This window comes from Thunnus thynnus, chromosome 22, assembly GCF_963924715.1.
Source record: "Thunnus thynnus chromosome 22, fThuThy2.1, whole genome shotgun sequence".
Lineage (NCBI taxonomy): Eukaryota > Metazoa > Chordata > Actinopteri > Scombriformes > Scombridae > Thunnus > Thunnus thynnus.
The window spans coordinates 25,677,456-25,696,816 of record NC_089538.1 but is presented as its reverse complement, the minus strand read 5'-3'; the positions used below and the strand labels follow the sequence as shown (position 1 = coordinate 25,696,816).

At 36.4% G+C, this 19,361-nt stretch overlaps 2 protein-coding genes across 4 annotated transcripts in view; one reads left to right on the top strand and one right to left on the bottom strand.

Moving 5' to 3' along the window:
- The window catches only part of LOC137175208 (Fc receptor-like protein 5), a 69,641-nt gene that overhangs the window by 14,233 nt on the left and 36,047 nt on the right, over positions 1-19,361 (bottom strand). The window contains exons 4-9 of one of the 3 annotated variants that reach the window (XR_010925581.1): positions 19,113-19,349; positions 18,655-18,822; positions 18,353-18,451; positions 16,953-17,011; positions 14,951-15,001; positions 13,217-14,172 (exon numbers count right to left, since the gene is read on the bottom strand). The gene's annotated coding sequence lies outside the window, so the exon portion shown is untranslated. Of the gene's footprint in view, positions 1-13,216; positions 14,173-14,950; positions 15,002-16,952; positions 17,012-18,352; positions 18,455-18,654; positions 18,823-19,112; positions 19,350-19,361 lie in introns of those variants that run through there. The other 2 variants (XR_010925579.1, XR_010925580.1) reach the window with 2 other exon arrangements.
- LOC137174736 (putative butyrophilin subfamily 2 member A3) lies at positions 1,692-4,865 on the top strand. Its single transcript, XM_067580198.1, has 3 exons — positions 1,692-2,072; positions 3,030-3,383; positions 3,715-4,865. Exons 1-3 carry the CDS (start codon positions 2,009-2,011, stop codon positions 3,945-3,947), a joined length of 651 nt encoding a protein of 216 aa, XP_067436299.1. The 5' UTR covers positions 1,692-2,008; the 3' UTR covers positions 3,948-4,865.

The window sequence follows — 19,361 nt, the reverse complement described above, 5'->3', positions numbered from 1 at the left end:
GATTGTGTCCTGGTATTAGGTCAGTTATAAAATCCAGCCCAACTTTCAGCCTGAGAGTCAACCACACTGAACGGTAGAGGAGGAGACGCTGGTACACGTCTGTTTAAACAGGAGTTTACTTCACTGCATTTAACATCAGAGCTGAGAGCATCAGCACTCAAAGCAGAAACACAGTCACTCTGCATTGCTGCTGTCCTCTGCTTAGATCATTTTGCACCAATTCAATTTGAAAGAGCAATGGCCAATGAGGAAACTCACTGGGCTGGCCGACCAATGGTGTAACTTCATCACTCATTCAGTCACTCATTGGCAGCTGCTGTTATATGGCTGATCTGTGGCCGGTCCACCCAAAAAGTGCAGTCCAAATTAAATATATTAAAGTTCAACACCATTGTTACCCTCCCCAGGAGTGGCCGACCAACAACTCTCACACCAACAGCAGGCTAGCAACAGTCCGGAAGGTCACAAGAGACCCCAGGGTAACATCTAGGAAGCTAAAGGCCTCTCTTGCAGTGGCTAATGTCAATGTTCATGAGTCCACCATCAGGAGAACATTGAACATCAATGTTGTGCATGGCAGAGTTGCAAAGAGAAAGCCACTATGCTCCAAAAAGAACATTACTGCCATCTACTGTTTGCTTAAGACCACATGAACACGTCAGAAGGCTATTGGGAAAATGTTCTGTGGATGGATGAGACCAAAATCAAACTTTTTGGCTTGAATGAGAAGTGTTATATTTGATGACGACAAAACAATGCATTTCAGTATTTCAGAGGAATAAGATATATCAGGCTTTGATACACACACAATACTTGTTAGTAGATCAGTTCATTGTTGGTTTGGATCCAAATATGAGATTTGATAACAGGAAGAAAAATATAGAAAATCACCAGACATAACCTATAAACACCTAGAAGTGCTGACTGTGTTCTTGTATTAGTTTGATATTTTACTACTGGTACTGTACCAATAATACCAGTACAGGTACAGTACTAGGTTTCTGTACCGGATGCAGAATGTTTATTGTGTTTAAGTAGTTAGGAGGTGTAAAAGATCATTCTGTCATCCTACTGACTGGTAAACACTTTTTTACTGACATTTAGTGTGTCATAAGTGAAACTGCCTCAAATACAATCCAAAGACCTTCAGTGTACACAGGTACTGAGCTCCAGGCGGGGTTGGGGGTTTTGGAGAGGAGAGAGGTGCTTGGACCCCTCCTTGTGAATTCAGATGTGTGTATTTGTCCCAGAGAACACACTGTTCTGACTATTGAATCAGTATAATAACTGTTGATAAATAGAAATCGATCACTGATCAATCATTGGTTTGTCTGTTTCCTCTATAGGCCAATGATCATGTTGGTTTTTCTAAATGGCTGAGGCTGTAATTCACCTCAAATCAAACTCAGTGTATATTTTGTTTTATATCATCATTGCATGGAAGAAACAAGGAGCCAAATGTCTCAGATTGGGCTGCAAAAATGTTTCGATCTTTATTGTTTTCATTATTTGTGTTTACCAGGAACACGATGGAAATAAATTCTATTATTAAACACAGTGTCACTTTGGTTGTGATCCGTGAGACAAACAGTAAAAGGAAATCTAATCATTTACAAGAACCCCAGTGCAGAGTGCAGCATGATAACTGAGCACCACCCCTGCTGCACTCTATAATAAAACTGAAGAGACTTTTTTCTGGTAACTTTCCACTCACCCTCACACCATCAGAGGAGAGAACATCAATTTAGATTTGAATTGGTATGGCAATTCAAATCTAAATTGATGGGAAATTCAAATCTGGGATTTTTCTAACAAACTGTGTTTTTCTGGTAATTTTTAGCTGATTTTTCTTTCTCTCCTCTGTGACTTTGAGCTGGTCAGGAACTGTTTCAATCAGATTATGAAATCTACTGAGGCACTTGAAGTTGGACTGTACAACTGAACTGGACTTGATCTGAGGACAGAAGATTGAAGATTCAGACAAGGGGAAATAGCAGATTCTTCTTCCATGGCTGCATTACTGAAGGCTGTCCTGTTACTGTCCTTTTGTCAGCTGTTTTCTGCCTCTGCAGGTAAGCTATTCATGTGAATGGATGTGTGTGTGAAGTGTGTACAGGTGTGTGTATGTGTGTGTGTGTGTGTGTGTGTGTGTGTGTGTGCTGAATAAGAAGTGATCAATAACTGAGTCAGTTTCCTTCACTTCTTACATTTACATTTACATTTTTCATTTGGCAGACGCTTTTATCCAAAGAGACGTACATATGAGACTGATACAACAACAACTTCTGTACTCTATATGTATTTAGCAGCATTTATTTTGTACATAATCAATATTTCTTTACTTGTTCCAAATATTAAATGTGTGCAACATCTCAGAAATAAGTAACAGGGTAAGAACAATTAAAATAAGTCATTAAACAGCAAATCACCACAGTTCTGTTGTTTCCAGGAAATATGACTGAGTCATTAAATCATCCACATAACAACAACATATATCTGTAAAAATGTCCATACAGAGAGCAAACCTGCAGTTTCTGTCATTTCTGAGCTGTAGTGATGATGTGGTATATTATATTAGACTTTCAGGGTCATTGTATTACATTGATTTAAACTGTAAAGCATTTATAATGCTAATTTATAATGTATCCTGCTGTATATTAACTGCAGGTGGACACAATTTAATTTAAATATCTCTGTGATCCCGTGATCCATCCTCTCTGTGAGCTGGAAGAGATTACAAACCTCTGAAACCCTGTTCAGGATAGACAAGATTTTGTGGCAGAAAATTACTGTATAATATTACATCTGTACCCTTGTAGCAACATGCTCACAATGTCATTTACTTTTATTTTTTTTATTCTATTTATTTAACAGATCATTTTTTCAATGATCACATTTTAATCTGAACCAAACATGAGATTTTTCTACCAGTCCTGAACATTAAGTTGTTTGAAATATTAATGATGAAAAATGAAAGAGAGGAATTTTAAAGCTAACTTTTCTCTTCTGTGTTTTTTGTTGTTCTTTAGGCCCACTGCCAGAACAGGTAACAGTACATCCTGGAGATACTGTCGTTCTGTCATGTGAAGCTCCAAACAACATCAACATAGGAGCTGTAGAGTGGACCAGAACCGACCTCCAGAGTTACGTCTACTTTCAGCGTGGCAAACGCCCCCTGACACAAGACCAAGATCCATCTTTTGTGGACCGGGTGCAGCTGAAGGGTAAGATGGAGGACGGTGACCTGTCTCTGATTCTGAAGAATGTGAGCAGCAATGACAAAGGAACATACGAGTGTCGCTATAAAGAGATTGAAAGAAAACGGTGGAAGAGAGCTGCTATTAACGGGGAACCCATCAACATCTTCGAGCTGAATGTTGAAGGTGAGTTTGTAGAGATGAAAAAATGGATTCTGTTCTAATGTTCAGTCATCATATACAGTCCAGACCAGAGGTATTTGGACTGTTACACATGTTTTGTTCTTCAGGCTTCAGCACATTCAATTGTAAACAGAATAATAGATACTACATTAATGTCTCAGTTTTATTTATGTATTATATATATCTTATATATATCTTATATATATATCATTATTATGAAAAAACTCTGTGGGAACCCTTTGGACAAAAATGTCTAACTGTCTAAATACTTACAGTCTTGACTGTTCCTGACAACTGATACCTCACACCTGTTTCTGCTCTGAATGTCAAACAGCTGGAAACACAGAGGGAGGACATTTGGGAATAATTCTGCCAGTTACTGGTCTGATTGTCCTTGTTGTTCTTGCTGCTGTTGTTGGTCTTGTGACCTTCAAGAAGTGTAAAGGACATTTGGAGAAGAAGTCAGGCTGGTCTGATGCTGATCCAGATACCCTTCAGCATCTGCAAGAGAATGAAAACAATCAAAGTAAAAGCATCACTCGTAACACCTCTGACATTCAGGTGTAAAAACCCCCTCAGCAAACTGAATACAGAGTCATGTTATTTCAGGGTTCAGGTTCAGGGTCGTAGGTAAGGGTTTGACTCCTTCTTTGTGTTTAGCTCCCTCCTTGAATTGCCACCTTATCGTGGTGGAGGGTTTGTGTGCTCAGAGGGTCCTGGGAGCTGTGTTGTCTGGAGCTTTCTGCTCCTGGTAGGGTCTCCCATGACAAACTGGTACCAGGTGATGAGACAGACGAAGAGCAATTCATAAGACATTAAGCTCTTACCTGTGAGCCCTGAACCTAACCCTCCAGTGATTGGTCAGATTCGTAGTCCTGTTTAAAATATGATACATCTGTTATATTGGGTCGTACTCGCTCTACCTCCTGAGCCACTGATGGGGTATGAATGTGTGTGTGAATGGGTGAATGTGACTCACAGTGTAAAAGCACTTTGAATTGTCAGAACCCTAGAAAGGCACTATACAAGTACAGTCCATATTACCATTTACCATAAAAACTGTTCTTCAGCCTAGTTGTGCAAACATACAGGACAGAGAAAAAAAGAGAAATTACCAGAAAAATATTAAATAAAAGAGGGGTTGATACAGTATTAGTAACCAGTGAGAGTGAGGCATGAATAACTGAAAACAAGTGAGCATGTGGTGGAGAGATGTGATGTCTGAAAAATGTATTCTGTTTGTTTATTAATGTATTGTTGAAATACATAGTGGATTGACCTTCTGATGCAAAATACAGAAAGGTTAAGTTCTTCTTCACTCTAACCACATACGTCATTTGAATGAATGTATGCAAGCTGCACCCTTACATACTCACTGTGTATAAAACTGACATGACTATGAGGACCTTTTGTTCTTGGCTGTGGAGACCAATGATCTCTGTAAGCTTGAACCCATTAAATCCTTAAATAAATACCAGAATGACAGGTCTCCTGTTTGTTCTCTTTACTATACAGAAATTTAATACACTACTACTACAGATTCAAAAGAGGAAACAAAGTGAACTTTAAAAGTAATCACTGAAATATTAAAATCAGTTCTAAAATGTACAGGAAACCATGTGTTTACACTATATATGTGTAGTGAGAAACCACACTTTGGCAATAAAGCCAGATGAAAACACAGTGTAAATAGAAATGTTATTTTATGAGTTGTCTCAAAAGTAGCCTGGAATGAAATGCAGATCATCTGTTTATGATTTTTTTTTCTAAAATGAAGGATTGTCTCACAATGAAAGTGTGGTGAATGTTTCTATTATACAATAATATTAGTGGAAAATAGTGAAATACATTTTATATCCACATGAGAATGATTCAAATCTTCTTTGTTCTTAAAACATAATCACTGTTCCTCTCTTCACATTTATTGATGTAATTTCAATGTTTCACTATTCAAATTCACTATAAATACTGTATATATCTATATCTTTTTAAATAAACACTAAATAATGATATCTTACAACAGTCTATCTTCTCTTTGCTTTAAACACATCAGTATCTGTTAAGACAGAAAACATTTAGTTAATTCTGCATGTGAAGTTTTTGTTTTTTACACATTTTTTGCAGTGTTTCCCCACACTGTTTAGAAAAGCACTCCATGAAAAGTAAGATAATATTTTATAAGATTTTAATATTTTTTTTTATTCTTACATGTATATTTATGTGATAGGATTCAGGTGGTAAGTTTCTTTTCTGCAGAGGTAAATCTAAAAGTTGTTTACCAGAAACACTCTGAGCCGTTGATCCTGTTGGCACAAACCTTATATTACCTGCAATTACAATTGAGCTTTGTACCAGATAACAGAGGTATTCATTATCTCCATGACATTGCAGTCTTTATATCTAGTGATAAAGTCATATCAAGGCGGTTTTTGTTGACTTTTGAACGTCATATAGAAAGTAAAATAGAAAGAGAACATGGTTTAAGTCTTTCACTGTGAGTCTGTAACTTCTATAACCAGGAAATTTACAGGGTGGAGCTTGACGTTTGAATTTGCTCTAATTATATTTTAACCCTGCAGCATGAGAGTCATCATTTCAAAGTACAAATGTTCCACTTTGATGAGTTCATAAAATGATGTTCCACCCGTTAACAGTAAAACAGAAGTGGAGACGATGTCCAACCTCCAACACACACTGAGTTGTTTGTATTCTGATGGTTTTTGGGTTATTTACAGCTCAGACACTCAGCAGAGATGTTTCCTGTTTCAGCTGCTTTAACATGGACTCTTTTATAATGATCACAGTTAAAGATGCAGAAACACATCAATGACAGCAAAATTCAACTTTTTATCTTTCAAAAAAACTTTGTGTTACTTTCTAGTTTTAGTTGAGTCCAGTCAAAGATTGTCTCTTCGGAAGAGTCTCCACTCGACTGTCATTTAGGAGCTTTCTAACATGACTATGTGTTCACATTGGAGAAGAGACAAAATTCAGTTAACTAAGAGCAGACAGGCGCTGTGGGTGAACACTGCTGTCCCACAATGCAATGATTAGCAGAAACAGATTTAACTCTAAACAGATATGGCCTTTACAGATGGTTATCAGCTTATATTAACAAACTGTTCTGAATGAGGTTCAAGGTTCAGCTTTATTGTCTTTATATAATACAGGATTGAACGATGAATTGCCACGTTACATACACACACAGATAATGTATTAAAAAATATTAAAAAACTTTAAATTGTCAATCAAGTAGAACAAAGTATAGAAAAGTATCATTAAAGGAAGAAATAAATAAAAGAAAAGCTATATTATATTTACAAGGAATATACAGTTAAATGTATACATATAATGGGTAGTACAAAGGTAATGATTTGTAATATGCATAAGAAGCTCAAAAATAACAGTTTGAGGTTAGTTCAAATTTATTATGAGACAAAAACTGAACACTGTGATGTGTGGTATTTACTGTGCAGAATGAGTCTGGATTTGGGTCACAGTGTGTGTTTTTCTCAGAGGAACCATCTTTGATTTGTTTTCTAGTTATTGATCAATCCCTCCTGTATCAGTAACAGTATTTAGTTGATGCAGAACTGTGTGGATTCTGTGTTGTGTATGTTTCTCACTGATCGGTCGCTGTGGATCATAGAAACTTAATGTCATCACTTTATTGATTTATCATGTTAACATCCTGTTTGACGTGTCACCTGTTCCGTTTACCTGCTGACTGTTTCAGTATCATGATGACCATAAGCCGATTCGTGTTGACTGTGTACATGACAAGAGTCCCGTCAGTGTGTTGCATCACAACTTTACAACTTTAATGATAATAAGAATAGATTTGATTTGAAAGGATCATTCTGGTGATTTTCTATATTTTAATTCTTGTCAACAACCTTGTTTGGATCCAAACCAATAATGAACTGATCTACTAACAAGTAGTGCATGTGTATCAGAGTCTGATATATCTTATTCCTCTGTTGTTGTTGTTGAAACTTTTAAAAACACATCAGTGAGTCACACCGCTGCACTGGGTGACATGTTCCTCCATCATGAAGAGTTTGGTAACGTTAGTTTGTTTAGAAACATCTCCAAAGACTAATAACAGCATCATGTTTTCAGTCTCTGGAGAGTAGTTCTGTGTAAGGCTGTATTCAGACCAAATCAGACGATGCTGCGTTCAGCCGCGGGGTTGAGGATGTAACTGCTGTGAAACAATCAGAAAATAAAGTTTTGTTGATCTGATTCACCGGCTTTCTCGCTACCAGTGCTCCCTCTATTCATTCACTCTCTAGCTCACTCGATCACTGCTGCTCTCTCTTATTGTCTTTTTTTTTTAAATGAGTCAGGAAGGCGACAGAAAAACCTAACTTTACTTTTAACGTTATCAAACGAAGAGAAATTTCCTCCGCTCCTCCTAGTAATGTCTTTGTTCTCCCTCATGGCAGAGTTTACAGCTTTGATCAGTCTGATTTCTGGCTGTGATTGGTCACCGCAGCCTTCAGCAGAATATGGCCTAAGAAGGACGCCACTGAGCATGTGCAGGAACGTTGTACTGTTTACAGCTTCATTAACTTATTGTGCTACATATCACGACGTTTTGACTTTTTACTACATTATAAATTTTTCAAAGAACCTCAGTATAAAGTCAAGAGGTTGTGGTATGTAGCACAAAAAGCTAGTGAGCTGTGAACAGAACAGCGTTTCCATGCGCAGTGGTGCGTTATTATCTTATCACTATTTTTACTCTTCGAAGCCGCTTCCAAACAAGTTCCGGTAACTACCATTTTCATGGACGATGGGACATGTCACCCAGTGTAGTGGTGTGGTTCAATGAAGTGTGTTTAAAAGTTTTTCTCAATTGCTAAGACACATTTCTTGAAATGATGCTCCATTTCCCTAAACTCTAAACACAAACCATTAACTGCTCACTCATCTTCACAAAATTCAAACTTCTGTGTTAAAATCAAACTGAAAAAAGTTGCACATTAAGAAAGAAATCATATTTATTCTGCCTCAAGTCTTTGTGGATCCATTGTGGTTGACAGGGGCAGGGTTGGATTTAGAGTCTCTGATTTTAACAAAATGCTTCCAATCAGCAAGATGAGAGCAGAACCAGGAGAGGAGGGAACCAGTGAGGCCGAGGTACTCGGTCATGTGGGTGAGGAGGATGCTGTGTGTTGAAGGCGGCTGAAAGGTCAAGTAGAATATGAATATTAACATTATTGACTAAGACAGTTAGTGTACTGTGCTTGGCTCCAAAGCTAATGTTGGGCTTCAGCCATCTGAGTTAGTCAAATTAAATGGATATCTTCCAAACTTAAAGTCTTTTAGTAAAAAAAATTCTCTCTTTTTGTTAATATCCCTCCCCTACAGCTCAACAGATAAAAAAGAAAGCATGAAGAGGGAATTTTATAGTAAAACGAGGCTACGTAAACAAACTATTATATCAGGATTTCACTTCTTTTTTTCCTTCTTTACCTGAGTATAAACTTCTCAAATCCATCTGCTCATGTTGGAGCTGAATCTGATCATAAATATGAGTGTTGGCAGCCTGTTCTCATTCCCAGGGTTTCAATGTGCAGGGTAGTTCAGTAGACTCCTATAGAACTCCCACAATGTCTGAAATAGATGCCATGATACTGATGATATTTATATAAGGAGATAAATTGAGTCAGTTTGAGATAAAGGCGAAGGACTGAACCACTTTCTGTTTCAGACTGAGAGAGTGGGAGAGGTACAACTTTGTTAAAATTACCTGCTTCAAACCGCAACATTTCTCTCCTGCTCTGCTATTTTGTTATCTGTAGTTGCTGACAGAGGCCCAGACCGGTATTCTGATTTAAAGCATAAAGGCCTATTGCATGACCCTCTTTTATATAAGATAAGATAAGACAAGATAAGATAAGATAAAACTTTATTGGAGGAAATTCATAGTGTCACAGCAGCAAAGATAGACAACAAGACAAAGTAACCATGTAGCTAGCCAACAACACGACAAAGTCCATGGCCGTATGTAATAAATAAAGAGTAATAAAATTGTACAAAAAAATGACTCAAGAAAATAGGAGCTGTACTTGCTTCAACCTGGTCGGAAGGAGTTATATTCAACAAAGTGAAAAGTAAACAAGCCTGTAATCATACGACAGAATGAGAAGATGTAGAAACACTAGAAATAATTTCCACATATTAAAAGTAGGCTACGGCTTAAAATACATGAAAGCATTGTTATATAAGACTTAAGGATAGAGGGAGTATTTTTACTATTTAGTTGGACGATGAAGAAACCATCTGAATATGTCACATAACAAACTTAAAGTAATGTCAGACTGTTTCTGCTACTGAAGCAAAGAGTGTAAAAGTAGTTAATGACTGATGAGTCTATCTGACCCAAATGTTGCTTTATAATCACGGAGCCAATTAACAGTGTGGATTATTTTTCTGATAAAAGACAATATTTGTTTTTTATTTCCAGTTATCATCACTCATTTGTTTCATGTTATTCTGAGCTGCAGTGATGGAATCAGAGTGTAAAATCATCCACACTGTCAGCTTCACTCCGGGGAGAAAATCAACTTTATACTATTAAAATGCAGCTAAAATCATCATTATGTGTTTAGTGTCGTAAACGATCTCTCAGTTTGTTAGAAGCTCTGTTTTAAAACCAGAGTTGAAATAGAAACATGGAAAAATAAAATGTTTCCACTGACCTATAGAAATATATATCACTCTTTTTTACTTGTCACTTTATTGTAAACTCAGGACTTTTGTCCATGTCGGGATCCTGTAGGAATGATGACTCTTTTTTTCCAGTGATCTGATTGGTCAGTGGTCAGAGTGTTGATCCTCTGAAGTTAACCTGCTCCGGAGCAGGTTAGCTATTCAGCATCAGTTACCATGGTGATGAACCCCGGTAAGAAGTGAACCGCCATTGTAGGACTGAAAACCCAGAGTTAAACCTGAAATTACCTCGCTAACCCCAAATCCTGTTTTGTAGCACAAACCTCTGAGGAAGAATAGATGTGATTTCTTTCTTTATGTACAAACATACAAACATGTTTTTTTCATTGTTTATATGGTAAACACATTTTAATTATTTTACTGTATTTTACATTATTCATCAGTTGCATATTTTTACTGTACATTTACTTACACTAAAAATTTTGAAAATGCATACATGTGTCTTTATATTGTGTTCATCATGTAAAGAGGTTGCTCTGGGGGAAACCACAAGCACCATTATTCATTGCAGTAACAGGTTTTTACAGTAGTGTTTTGAATTGATCTCACCACTGTGTAATTGCTATTTTGTAGTGTTTGTGTATTTGATGGCTTTTGTGTTATGTCTGAAGGCAAAGTTTGATTTTGATGTAAGATTACATGGTTTTGAATAGAAAGTTTAATTTTGACATGGAAGTTTGAATTTTTTTGAGTGTGCAGTTATGCTTTTATGTTTAGAGTTTTGGGAAATGGATCATAATTTCAAGAAATGTGTCTTAGCAATTGAGAAAAACTGAAACACATACTAAGAGCCAGTTTGACTTCCTGTATTCTGAGTTATTGATGCTCTTTTTATGGTTTATTTGAATCTCAGACACACAGCAGAGATGTTTCCTTTTGTTTCTCTAACTGCAGATGTGTTAACATGGAGTCTTTAAAACCATTCTTTCACTTTCTAGTTTTACTTGAGTCCAGTCAAAGATTGTCTCATGTGAAGAGTCTCCACTCGACTCATTCGTTTTTCTGACTGTGTCCCGTATCCACGGCCTTGAGTCTGTACCATAGACTGTATGAAAATATGGACGTAATTACCATGACATCACCCGTTGGTTCAAAGTGAGCTGCTCTGGCCATCACCATCTTGGCAGTGCATGACACTGCCTAACTCTCAGCCAATCAATTTATTTACTTTATTTTATCAATTTATTTCTGCTGTAAAGTTGGGCATTTTAACATGGGGGTCTATGAGGAATGACTCGCTTTTGGAGCCTCAAGTGGCCATTTGAGGAACTGCAGTTTTTGGCACTTCTGCATTGGCTTCATTTTTCAGCCCTGGAGGTTGCCGCTTGGTCTGTACCTACTATGTAAATTTGGTGCTGTTTTGTTTCTACGGCTGCGTCATTCAACAATAGCAACTGTAGAGTGGACCAGACCAACCTCCAGACCAACGTCTACATTCAGCACGATGGAACTTGATGCCGAACATCCATCTTTTGTGAACCATATATATATATATATATATATATATATATATATATATATATATATATATATATATATATATATATATATATATATACATACATACATATATATATATATATATATATATATATATATATATATATATATATATATATAACATTGTTAAGTGGTTAAGTGTCAGCCATTCTGTAAAAGAGAGTTTCTGAGGAGACAATTAAAAGCTGAGCAAAAGCTGTATATGTGTATATATACAGTGTATATGGGAGAATCATCACTTTTCTACATGTTTCTCGTTGAACAGGTGGTTTGATAAATTACTTTTATTGGCTCTTGCTGGTAAACTGTTATCTTTCTATCACCTGGTTCTTCTCTCTCTGTATCTGAGTCTCGTCCTGTAAACTGACTCAGAAAGCTGCATCACCACCAGAAATGACACCAAACCAAAGGTCTGTTTTCTGATCTGCTGACTTCACTTCCTGATTTCTTTAAGTGCTGATAAAAGAACAGACTTTAAAAGGCCTGTAGGCAGCTGCCTATATGTGTATATGTGGCCCGTACTGCTGACCACCACTGTATAACTGATTCAGCAGTAATATCAATGAAAAGTGAACATTAATAAGTAAGATAGCTGACACACTAGAAATTATTTGTGCAAATCTTCTTCATCAAAAAACGTCATGCACAACTACAGATCTCCTTACAGATTCAAAAATTAAATCTATTTGTTCAAATATTTTTTTTTACATATTCAAACATTTGATCAAAATGTTTTCACATATTCAGATATGATGAAACACAGCTACAATACTTATGACCCTAATTTAAGCCCATTAAAACCAGATTTGTATTGATTTTTTCTATCATTTGAAGAGATATTTGACATTTTATTTAAATGAACACATTTAACACTGTCAAAAGATAGATTTCTTTTCAATAACTGTTTCAAGAAAATAAAGCAGTAAGTAATGTGCAGGGAGATGTAATTTCCAGCTGTGTTTCCAGCTGAACATGTGAGAGCAGTAAAAACATCCTGAGCACTTTTCATTTGGCCTGAAATTTAATGATTTCTCCTCATGTGACCCAGAATATACAAAAATGGAAATATTTCAACTTTTTAAAAACACTTTTGTGCAGCTGACACACATGTTTGACCCATATTTATTAAATAATTCAAAAATCACAGTTCAAAAATATTGTTGTATTCTTCACATTTAATATAATCAATTGAAATCATCATGTTCTCCTGTTTTATGTGACATTGGACCGTTATATAGTGTGATTGTAAATGTTTTTTCTCCATAAACAAAAAGCATACAATCTAAAGAATAAACACACAATTATGTACTCAATATTTGATGTAAAATAGTTCATTATTAATTAGTTCATATGTCATTAAACTGGTGTCATTTGTAAACCAGCAGCTGTGATGTAATACCCATTATGACCAGTAGGTGGCAGCAGACTTTAAAGAGTGATTGATGAGCTTTTAGAACAAAACCAGGCAGGTGTTGTTTCAGGTACAGGTGAGAAGATGGATCATGAATTTACTAATATCAATCAATAATCTGCTAATGATTACTTGTAATATGTCAACAAATAACATTATTAGTTTTTTTTCAAAATTTTCCTAAAAGTAACTGCTTCTTATAACATTTCTTTGAAAGTTTATGTAATTTGGTAGTTTAAAGGAAATGTGCTCATTACAGAGATTTAAGAAACAACCTAATATATGAATATGTAGTTTGACACAAAACAACACTGAAAACTGAGTATTTTCTGTCAGTTAAAGAATTGTCACGAGTCTAATTTAAGATTTTTGCAAATTAACAACAACATATGAACCCAAATATAATTACCAATTAAACCAACTTAACATTTTTTCTGTTTTTTCTTCAAAGTGTTTGAGATGAACTACATGATGTGTGATGTTTAAACCAGGAGACGTTTTACAGACTGAATTTTCTTCATGTTTCACTGAGTAAAGAATCTAAACTCTTCACACACTCTGTGCTGCAGCTGTGTGTGTGCAGAGTTTCCGGCTGATGATTGATGTTCCTGCTGTTTATGGACTGCGGTTGCATTTTTTGTACGTTTGATATCGGTGCTACAGAGCTACAAACACACAGATAGTCTGAGGTGTGTGTGGATCAGGTACCCAAAACCAAACCGGAACAAGTCAAATTTTCCATCTGACAGCTTTGTGAAACCCACAGAACCACACGAAGACAACAACAAACAAGACCAAAGTTTATTCTACATCTTATTGAAGATGTTTTTCTGTGAAACACAGCAAGTTAATATATTATTATTATATTAGAAATATAATTAAATATTTTTCCACAAATGTAATAATATAATGTACATCTAATAATTTTAGTTTTAGTTTTTACATTTCATTGTTTATTGAGTCTAATTTAGAGAGAACAACATGAAATATATAAAATATGTTTAAAAAACGAATGTACTATTGCCCGAGGGGCTCTGGAGACCAGTAACAGGCCAGCTGGACATCAGTGGTTGGACTGGTGTGAAGGTGTGGAGGTCTTCCTCAGTGAAGAGTAGACAACCTCTGGCTCTGGTGGACATGCTGAACACACACAGATAAAACAATATGAGACACAGTTGTAGAAAAAACAACTCTTGTACAACATCTACTGGTGGTAACTACAGTTGGTTGAGGTCAGGGGAAGATCTTAGTGACAGTTCATGTAAAGACAAAGTTTCACTGCAGGTCTGTGATGAGATGTGAACTCTGGGCCTGAATTCATGAAGCTTCTCAGAGCAGGAAACCTCTCCTCACTGGACAAAAACTAATACATCTTTGGTCCTAGTTTTAGAAGAAGGAGTAACTCAGGAAATCATTTCTGTCTGAGCTGATATTTAGCAGCAGCAGAGATGTTTGAATGTTTGATGACAATAAAATAATTCAAAGATCCTTTAGATGATCCTCATTTCATTTGTTAGTCTGCAGGATGCAGAGAACACCTGCGGTCCCCATAAACCCTGATGTCCCCACAATGTCACATTTTTTTACATTGAGGAAAATGCAGCTTTGTGACAGTGATGTTTCTGTCAGAACCAACTACTTCAGCTGTAATAAATCAAACTCTATTCACTGATGTGCCTCATAAAGATAATGTGCATGACGAGGAACTAAAACTTAAACACCATCATGTCCCCCTGCTGGATGTCTGCTGTATAATGACAGAGATCTCAACAGGTAAAATTTCACTAGTCAAACTAGAACTGGTTTGTTCTGATCTTATATTTCTAACATGCTTTTCACTTTCTTTCTTTTGAAGAGTGAAATGAGAAGATTGACATCAATCTCATGAATGTGTGTTAAGACAGAAGATCAGCTGTACCTCTCATCTCTGTTCTTCTCACTGCTGAGTAAACCGCTGCTGGATCACTCTCTGGAAGATAAAATACATACATATTAACCAATACTGTTAGTATACTGTATTTACTGTGAGTAGTACCGTTGCACATGTAATATAAATCAAAATATTAATACTATTTTTAAGGAGAATAAAGTCTTTTTTCATGCAGCATTATAATAAGACTTATTTGCGACTTTTGAAATGGCAGCTTCCTCACATCACTTCTTTGAAAGACAAATGACTGTGAGTAACTGGAAAGTCTTTCTCTGAAACAGGAAACTGGACGACCACAGAGCTGCTCGCTGCTATTAAAACACTTTGTCAACAAGGTACAAAACAGATAAACACACATTCAAATCAGACCACACTGTAGTGAGAAACCTCATCAGCATCAGAATACACTTTACTGAAATCAACAAGAGGAAGTTGTTGCTGTGGTTTTATCTGCACAGTTTTAAAACAACTAAATTATAAACTTTATAGGACAGTTTAAGATTGATTCAAACCAGATTCTCTAACTAAATTAAACTCTGCTGGAGCTTAAATACTCATTTCCAACTTTCAACCTACAATGAACCATCTCTAACTGGATAGTTCAACACTATGTGGTCAATTCATTTGGAGGACTTGTTGCTCAAAACGGTTATTTTTACATCTACAAAATGGGCACATGGGATCATTAGTAGAAAGTAGAGTACATGTCTTGGACTCTTCTTTTATAGAGTTCAGATACAGAAATAATATAGTGAATAGGAAGGGATTTAGGATGCGGCCCAGATGTTTGGTTCCTGTTAGAAGTCCCTCTGGCTCGGTCATGTGCTCCAAAAACATCTTTGACTGTGTTCATGGTGGTGGGAAGCCAGTGAGGGATCTTGTCCTTGAGAAGTCTTCCCTGTTAAAGGTAATGTTCAGGTTTTTTCAAGTCTGTCTTTACACAATACTGATGTGCCATCATGTAGGAGGAAAAGAGTTTTGGTCGCTGTAACTATTCCTATTCTCCATGTTGACCCTGAAGATATTCTTTCTGAACGAGACTTCACTGTAAGAAATGAGGGACAAAAGTTCAGCTAAAGTTAATGTTTCAGGCTACAGCAGTCTGAGTTGAGTTGCTGTATTCCAACGTTACAGTCTGTTTGGTATGAAATTCCCTTTTTTTGTTTCAACGGACTGAATTTCCTCACTGATCTATGGCAGAGGGATGAATTCTGGTAGTGCAAGTAAATCCGTTGACGTTATCTGGCTTTAACTACTCAAGACGCCCTCAGAGAAAATTTTGAATTAATGATTTTTTTCTTTTTTCTGTAGTATTTCTGCTAATATTTCAGTAACAACCCACTCTGACTCTTTGAGTCTTTTAGGGTCGATCTCCAGCTGTTTTGTCCACAGGACGACCTCCACTTGCTCCTGCCTCTGCAGGAATATGGTTCACGTCTGTGTTTAACTGGTGTGTCGGGAAAGATACACTGTTTGCTGCTCAGTAGCAGAACGGCTGTGAGAAATATCACCAGTTGAGCTGACAACAGTTGACGAGGAGGTCAGTGGACATAAATACACAGTATGTGGTTCACTCTATAACATCTGAGTAAAAATCTGGTTCCAACAACAAATCTACCCACTACTACTAGAATGTATCCCCCCACCGTAGCTCAGCAAGGAACTACATTCCAGGAAAAAAATAGAATTTGTTCTAAACAGACTGTAACTTTGGAAGACAATGACTGAAGTTAGTTATTTCAGTAAAGTAATAAGCCAAACCTTTTGTTTAAGCACTCATCTATATGATGTCTCTATGCTGATGCTACTTTTTCTGCCCTGATCTCAACATCAAGATTAATCTCTTTTGTTGTCGACACATATATGTCGGTAAATGCAAGTATATCAGTGGCTCAAGATGCTACAAATGTTTGTCATGTTTTGATTGTGACAACCATAAAAAACTTTGAACAGATTTTTGTTGTGGATCCAGAAAGAAGAGCAGCTGTACCTCTCATCTTCGTCCTTCTGTTGTTTTCACTGCTGAGAAAACTGCAACTGAATAACACACTGGAAGATAAAAACATAGAAAATACATTATTGACAATACTACAAATGATACAAGTACTGTTAGAATACAGTATCCACTACTACTAGTGCAGTGGTCATTATTCAAATACTATTCATATTATTTATGCCTCTACTTCAAATCAATAATGATACAATTTTTCTATAGTATTAAAAATTGAGCATAGCGTTAGTTCAGGCAAGCCACAAAGTTAAGTTCAGCTCACAAACCCAGCTACATCAGCTGATGGCTCAGCTGAGTCCTTCTATGCATCTAGTTGACAGTCTCATACAGTGCGCCTTATTTTAAGCTGCTTCAGTGTGCCTACCCTTCCTCTTGCAGAGGCTTCCTCTGCAAGCCGCTTGCAACCCACCTCCACCCCAGATCCTCCTTACATGCTGTGTCTGACTTAAACAATGTCATCTTGTTGTCAGTTACCTGCTCTGTTCTGTACCTGGGGTCTTTGCTGCTGCTCCCAGAACAGAACCATAAAGCCAAATATAAGTACTGCAAATGGCTTTAAAAGTTTTCTTTTTGACTTAAGTCTTGACTGAACAGAACAGGATGGAAATATGATCAATTATAGCAGCAAACATCAGTTTATAGTTGAAAAAAGAAATACTAGAAGTAATATTTGGGTTTGACAGTTTTTTTTCTTCTTAACACCAGTGCTGCGGAAATCTAAATAGCTACAGAGTTGCAAGCTTTTATTAAAACAAGTTCATCACCACAAGATGAACATCTGTAACTTTAAAATGTATTTATAATTGTAATTATACATATAATATAAATAAAAAAATGGTGTCCCATAAAAGTATTTATCAACAAAAAGTGAGATAAAGCTGAAGGTAAAACAGTGTATAACACTGAAGTAAGTTCACTTAATGTAAGTATTAATCACATTATATAAACATGTCAATAATAATGTTTTAATAAACTATATTAGACTAATATAGTTTTGTGTTCAGATATATGCAAATATGTACATTTATAATCTATGTAGAACATGTGCAGCACAAACTGTCTTCATCAGAAACAGGAAACTGGATGACCACAGAGCTGTTAGCATCTGTTAATGATTCACCACAAAGACAGTTTCACACACAAGCACATCACACATTGTCATCCACCAAAACAGAACAAACTGTTCTCTTGCTGTTTTGTTTAAATGTATAATGAAAACTTATCAAATGTTGATATAAATGCAATGAAATATTAACTTTCCCACTTTCCCAGTGTTCCCAGTGTCCCCATAATACTAAATGTCCTCACTTTCTAAACCCATGGAGTCCTCACAAAGATACAAGTTTACCTCTACTCACATCACATCTACAACACGTTACCTCTGCTCCGTCTGATTGGCTGTGACTGGTGATGCCATTTTTTGATGCCACTGTATGTGATGTCATCTGTGATGTCATCTTCTCCAACGTCTAATTCAGCTGCTGGAAAGAACCAAAATGATCAGAAATATAATTTACAATAATAAATATACAATATACAATATTAAAATGTCATAAACTGTAGTAAATGGGTGTAAAACACAATTTCCAAATGTTCTAAAAAATTCTAAGTAAAAAATAAATCTTAAAAGGTAACATAAAAGTTAAATGTTTACTGTGAAATCAAGAAGTCTGTGTCTGACCTTTAAGTTTCCTCTGAACACAACGTCTCACCAGTAGAACCAGTTGAACCAGTGGAACCAGACCACAGACAAGTGGAACAGACAACAACATGAGATGAGAAGAGGGGGAGGTGGAGGTGGAGGTGGGAGTAGAGAGGGGTGTAGACTGAGAGGTGGTAGTGGGTTTCTCTTAAAATGAAACAAAAATAATTATCAAAAGTATAAATTTGAAAAACAGATAACACATTCATTAATTTCACTGTTCAGAAAGTAATTACTGAGATTGGTGCAGTTTATTAGACATTAAGCTTTGTTTGGGTAAAATTATCACATATTAAATTAAATATTATTTAGTGTTAGTAGAGTTAGAAATGTTTTCTCTCACTATGAATGATCACTGTTGTCCCTTTCAGTGCAGAAACCTGCAAACATCAATAAATGAAACATGAGGTCTGAAGATTTGTTTTTGACTTCCTCACCTGTGACAGTGATCCAGCTGGGTGGAGACTCTCCATGACTGCTGTTACACTTGTAGAGGCCTTCATCAGACTTGGAAACATGGTGGATGGTCATGTGACCTGCAGGCTCAGTCCTGATGAGGGAGCCATCTTTATAGAAATCAGCTGGGAGGTTGGAGGTCGTTGTTTTACAGTGCAGAGTGACATCATCTCCCTCCATCACAGGGAGGACAGGACTCTGCAGGATCACTGATCCACCTCAACACAGAG